This window comes from Podarcis melisellensis, assembly GCF_964234715.1.
Source record: "Podarcis melisellensis genome assembly, chromosome: 5".
NCBI lineage: Eukaryota > Metazoa > Chordata > Lepidosauria > Squamata > Lacertidae > Podarcis > Podarcis melisellensis.
This window is the reverse complement of record NC_138537.1, coordinates 80,046,988-80,053,500: the sequence shown is the minus strand read 5'-3', so window position 1 is coordinate 80,053,500 and position 6,513 is coordinate 80,046,988. Positions and strand designations below refer to the sequence as shown.

Genomic DNA, 6,513 nt, shown 5'->3' with positions numbered 1-6,513 from the left:
AAATGGATCATGCAGTTTATACATGGTTTTAATACTAATGTTTGAATGAGATAAAAAAATGGGCAGCCCAAGTTGAATCTGTTTATGAGTTCTTTCTTACACATTGAAATATAGTGCATTTCTCTAGGAAAGGCCATGCTTCCTAAGAAATGTGAAAGCAAATCTTTCTGCCAAGTAGCTGAACTTAGATCCAGCAAAATTTGTACTGCAACTTCTGACTACATGTCATCTGTGGAGAGTAGACTGCTCCTTATTTATGTATTACGCAGTTACTTGATAGGTCTTTGCATCATTGCCAAAACAGAATAATTGATAACTGATGGGGCACCATTTGACCTGCTTGAATCTTGACAAATCCTACATTGATCTCATTTCTGAGGGTGAAACTATGTGTTGTGTTTTATTTATAAAATTGTTATCCTTTCTTTCTGAGGCTTGTATCTTACACAAGGCAGCTTACATACATAAAAATCACATTCACAAATACAACTTATCAAATACAAAAAATATGGGTGGGACATATCAAACAGTCATCAACACAGGACTGCCACCAAAAATGCCAGCTCAGAGTCAAGGGTTGTATTTAAAGGTAAAGGTACCCCTGACTTTTAGGTCCAGTCGCGGACGACTCTGGGGTTGCAGTGCTCATCTTGCTCTATAGGATGAGGGAGCCGGCATTTTGTCCGCAGACAGCCTCCGGGTCATGTTGCTGCTTCTGGCAAACCAGAGCAGCGCATGCAAACGCCGTTTACCTTCCCTCCAGAACAGTACCTATCTACTTGCACTTGATGTGCTTTCGAACTGCTAGGTGGGCAGGAGCTGGGACCGAGCAACAAGAGCTCACCCCGTCCCGGGGATTCAAACCACTGACCTTCTGATTGGCAAGCCCTAGGCTATGTGGTTTAGACCACAGCGGCACCCAAGCCCTGTTTGGAGGAGACCCTTTAAAATTAATGACTTTAAGTTAGTCATGGTCATTAATTCAATGAGTCTATTCTTGAGTTACCCACTGCCTTGTAGGACTTCATCGGGAGAAAAAAAGGCTACACAAATCTGAGTGGAGTGCCTAAGGCAGTTTGATGACTCCTTGTACGCCTCCTTCCGGCAACTGTAGCCAAGTTGCTGCCAAATGTATTGCTCTGCTTTCCTTTGGACCACATTAGTGATGCTGAGAGGGGGGTCTTGTCATCTGGGCAGCTCAGGACCTCCATACATGCTGCCCAGGCTTGTACCCTGGAAAATTCACTTAGGTGCTGCTGACGCATCAAAAACAATGTGGGAGGCAGTAGAGTTACCAGTCTCTGCAGCCACAGGCAGGCACTGTGATTCTCCAGTGATTTGACTTCACTCCCAGATGTGAACTCTGACGGATGCTAACAGCAATTATTCTGAGTAGACAACCGTTGAACCAGGTTTTTTATCCCCACCCCATGTGTAGTACAGCTACCTTAGTTTCTTGATGTCACACTGATAGTTTCTTGATGTCACTATGATGTTTCCCTATCAATGGCAGCCATTTGAGGGTGAGTTGTGTGTACAGTATGTTACAGAAGTGGCAGAGTTTGTGGTGACCTGTTAGGCACAGTATGTCCTACTGCTCTAACATAATAAAATAAATAAATAAATATGGGAGCAGACCTCCATATGTGTAATTTGCATTTGCTGAGTTACCAGCTGAGACCTAGACTCCAAATTCCTTTGTTGTTTATCTCATATACACATATGAAAGTAATTAAGCAATTAAGGACCTCTGATCCTTGTGACCTCTGATCCTTATGCAATGCAGCGCATACAGGTTTGCTGGTAATCAGGTTTGCTTAAGAAAATGGCGACAAATGCAAAGGCTGTCTTTTTGCTTTCCTTAGGAGTGAGCTTTGTGCAAAACAGCAATTCAGGTAAGAGAACATGGAAGCCTAGTGTTTTTCAAATAGGTAGCTTACATTTTTTGGCTGTTTGGTTTTATGGATTGCAATTGGTTCTGTTTACATTGGGCAAACACATTACAATCCAAACATTCCTGCCTGTGTTGCAAATATATGTTAAAATGTATTAAAATCATAACAGCATGATTGCTAGATTCACCTGCTCTTCAGTTCTGTATGTCAGGGAGGATATCCCTTGAGAGAGAGTTTTGCATGGAGTCTCTTAGCAAGTTTTTTTTTTAAAAAAATGAATCAGTTAAGGCAGGGAATTGGCCCTCATTATTAATGGAGCATTTATTTCAACAATATTTGGGACATTCAATGTACATCTCTCTCCCAGCCCCCATGTACATGTTTAGCTCTTTAACAATATAAAGCATAAGCTGGTGAGGGGAGGGCTGACATATAGAGAAAATTGAACCTGCACTTTGGCAGAGATGATGCCAAATTTTGTACACAACACTAAATGTGTGTGCAAATGTCCAAGAGCCTAAGGAGATGCTACACAATAGTGCGTTGTCAAATGCAAAGCTCTTTTTGTGTTTTTCTGCTAGTTGACAGCTGCAATACTGTGGCAGAAAGCAATATTTTGCTGGTGGTTTCTAGCATGGCATGTGTTGCTCAGAAAACATTTTCCTTGTGTGCAATTAGATAATGAACTGAAGCTTGACCAGGCCCTGCTCTCTGTCAGCAATTACCTTTCTGAACGAATTGCTGCTTTCTATGTCTCTGAAGCCTGCTACAAAGTGAGTAAAAAAAGGGCATCACTGAGAAATAAGGGCTTTGCCATCTGTAATAATGTGTGGGGAATCAGCTGAGTTTAGGGGGGTGAGGGTTGGTGGTATTGCAGAATTTGATAGCTGCTTGATCACAGAGCATCTAGTGTTTCTGTGAAACACTACAAATAACCGCAGGCTTGTAGCCCACAGATCAGGCTAGTTATTTCAAATCAATATGGGATTTCTCGACTCCTCACCAGATAGTATAAGAACATGATAAAGACCTTCCTGGATTCAGTTAATGGCTCATTAGCATACCATTTTTCACCCTTTTGTTAAGTAACACACACACACACACAAGGTGATAAACTAACCTTTAGCCATTTAGCCAATGTCTCAGGAGGGTGGGAAAAGTGAGAAAGGGGCAGGACTTGTTCATTCCAAAGCCTCTCCCTTCCTTACAAGAAATAATATTTTTTATTTTAAAAAACAACAGATTCCCAGTAGGCAGTTAGTTCTTCTAGCTCCAGAATTTACCCAGGGCTCCCCAAAAGTCAGCACACTTTTGCTACGCATTAAGGACAAACGGATATATTTTCCTCCCTCCTCTTTCCACTTCTAATGCTGGTTAACTGAACCTGGCAATCTTTTTGTCTGCCTCCTGTACCAGCAATAGCTTGAAGCCATCCATTCAGGAGTTTGAATAGACTTTACTAGAAACTGGATTTGCATGCGTTGACCTTTACACAGTCTGAATCTGAGATGAGGCCAGTATCAGGCTTTTACTAAAGTCATGCAAGATTTATCATGATGGAAAATCTCATGTCATTTTAAAGTTATGCCAATGATCTACAGTGATAAACCATAGCATAAGATCAGATTCACACACGTCTGCTCGCAAATTGCCTTGAAACTTGAATAAACATATATAAAATGCAATTCATAAATTAATAAAAATGATAGTAGCAGGGCTTATTTTTCATCTGTGAACTTTCCGGAACTCACTTCTGGCACATCTCAAGTGGGCTCCATTGCCATTATAAGAGAACAAGGGAGTTCCAGCACCCTTTTTTCAATAAAAAATAGCACTGGATAGTAATAAAAATGGAGGGGAGAGAGGAAATTAGTCTAGTGGAAGGAGGAGGATATTAGGGTTAAAAAGTTTAAAAGCCACAAACATCTCCCTGCTTTAGGCAGGAAGACCTCAGGAGAGAGGAAGGAGACCAGATTTTTCTTTTTCTCACCCAGAACTGCTTGCAATTAAGTTATCCAGTCTCTCTCTCTCTCTCTCTCTCTCTCTCTCTCTCTCTCTCTCTCTCTCTCTCTCTCTCTCTCTCTCTCTGTGTGTGTGTGTGTGTGTGTGTGTGTGTGTGTGTCAGGAATGTTGGGAAAGACAAATGTGTCTATCTTATTGTGCCAAGCTAGCTGGAGCCCTGAACACCTGTTAAGGCCTGTGGATACACTGTACAGTTGGCCTTCTTGTTTTGATGATAAAATAGAGTTCCTCAGATCCACTCAATTCTAGATAGTTTGCTGGCATTCAGATTAATATCCCATCAGCACAGCCTGCTTCCCCTCAGCTAGATTACTTTCCCCATTGGGGTCTTAAATCATAAAAGACGCGCCTGTTTCTTCCCTTGTTTCTTTAGTGTCTGCCTCAGCCTCTCCTCACGGTTTCACCGGCTTCCATGGGAGCGCCTTCAAACACAAGCGTGGCGGTTAGTTCCTGCTTTGCTCTCACAGTCACAATGTTTGCAGAAGCAGATGTGGTTGCCCCTGTTTGCAGGTAAATCGTGCACAGATGCTTTCAGGGGGGCGGTTCTGAGAGAAAATGGTGGGAACTAAAGGCCGCTTCACACACTCGGGGAAATCATGAGGCGAAACCTTTTCTGTACTGTATAATTTCAGTGTTACTCAAAATGATACTTCATGGCAAAAACCTTACACCCAGAAAGATATCATATCGGGGCTTTTGTGAGTCTACCTGAGAGGATTACTGTACTTTTCCTTGTAGAAGCCTAGGTTTTTTTTTACTTAAAAATTATGTGAAAAACTGGGGGTCGTCTTATACATGGATAGTGAATGGTGGGGATTTCTTAAATTGGAGTCCCTAAAAACAGGGGGCATCTTATACATGGGGGCAGGTTATACACGGAAAAATACAGTATATTCTCTGCTGCTGAGTATACAGAGAAGGGTGTTTTATTTGTTCTTAAGGCAGGCCAGAGGTCTGGGAGAATTTTTGAAATTTGCTTATCCAAAGTCGGGAAATCAAATTCTACTGGGGGTACAACCTTGAAACAGATTGGGTGTTTAGTGGTCATATCTACAATCCAGAGCTGATTGGATACTCCCTTCAGATTCTTGTAGTTTGTCTGAGTTGCAGGCCTCTTTTTTTGTCTGTGACTTAGAGATAAGCAGTTGGTTGCATGAACTGGGCCTTTTTGCATTGCAAAAGTCTCTCACATCCTCCCAATCCCCCTTGGCCTATTGTTCCCCATTCTAGGATAATGTGGCATCCAGCCAGATGAGGTGAGAAAAGGCTCACCCATTTGTCTTTATGGCAACAGGAGGTGAACAGTACTTAACTGGCCAGATAAGGCTGTTACCCTACAAATAACCTGGCTGATTGATTCAGGGGGCATAATCTGCTAGATTCTAAATTCCACTGGATGCAGAATCACAGGCCTGGAAGGAACTCATCCAGACAGACCCCCAACAACAACAACAAATCTTTAACAGTACATTACCTTTATTTTCCTACTTGCAACCTCAAACCTTGCCTTAACACTTATATAACTAAGACCACACCTGACATGCTAGTGCTTTAATTAATATATCAGAGAGAGAGAGAGAGAGAGAGAGAGAGAGAGAGAGAGCAGAAATCTGCTTATACACAATATAGACAAACAGATATACAAAGGCTAAAACATTTGCAAGGCTCAGTGCCAAAGTTCCAAAACAAGTGTGTTGATGTCTTTGGAGTTCACTCTCTGCTCAAGAGAGTGAATTTGGGCTTCATGGTTCAAAGCCTTGCTCAAGAAGGTAATTTTGAAATGGTCTGTAGAAGCATTAGCTTTTTCTTGCCAGGGATCACGTGAATTTAAGAGCAACATATCATCTCCAAATCAATGGTAAAATCCTTTCCTCAGCCCAGGGAACAAGTTTAAAGCACAAGTCCTGTCAGAACTGATTGCATTAACATATACTGTATTTTTCAGTGTATAAGACTATATCCCCCCCCCCCCCAATTTTTAAAGTTGAAAATTGAGGGTTGTCTTATACACGGAATGTTGCAATTAATTATTTCTTAATTTGGGGCTCAAAAAATACATTTGGGGCCGTCTTATACATGGGGGTGTCTTATACATGGAAAAATACGGTATATCTTTTCATAGTAATCAGTCGGGCCAAATTCAGATTGAGAAATGAAAGACAACTAGGGTAGAGTGTCTGCAGTATAATACTTTTGCAGGAACAAATAATAAATTGGTTAGCCTTTTAAAAGTGCTACAAGACTAACATGGCTATCTCTCTGGAAGATTTTGCAGCATCCAGGACTTGGTACTCCTTAGAGCTAAGCAAAAGCTGTGAACAGGGATGGAGAGGATTTAGTTGCAGCCTTCTTCCCCAACACCTCCTTTCACTGGGCCTACTATGAATGGAACCAACTTTGGCTACAATCTGAAGAATAAATTCTGGGGCTAAAGCCATAGGATTTGGGGTTCAGTCTGGTTGCCCCTTTCTGTTTGAATATGGCAGAGTCCCAATAACTATCATGGTCTTTTATAATCAGTACTATAGTCAGCAGTATCAGGGGGTCAGTTCAGTGTCAAAGAATGGGAAGAAAAATTGAAGCTGACCCTAGTGTG

General features: G+C 41.6%; 1 protein-coding gene across 3 annotated transcripts in view; it reads left to right on the top strand.

Annotated features, from left to right (window-relative positions):
• Nucleotides 1-30: 30 nt before the first annotated feature.
• The window catches only part of LOC309371094 (heparan-alpha-glucosaminide N-acetyltransferase-like), a 179,298-nt gene continuing 172,815 nt past the window's right edge, over nt 31-6,513 (top strand). The window contains exons 1-3 of one of the 3 annotated variants that reach the window (XM_081913665.1): nt 31-1,895; nt 2,574-2,668; nt 4,291-4,427. In XM_081913665.1, coding sequence (XP_081769791.1) covers nt 1,826-1,895; nt 2,574-2,668; nt 4,291-4,427 — 302 coding nt within the window. In that variant the 5' untranslated portion in view covers nt 31-1,825. The remainder of the gene's footprint in view (nt 1,896-2,573; nt 2,669-4,290; nt 4,428-6,513) is intronic. The other 2 variants (XM_081913663.1, XM_081913664.1) reach the window with 2 other exon arrangements.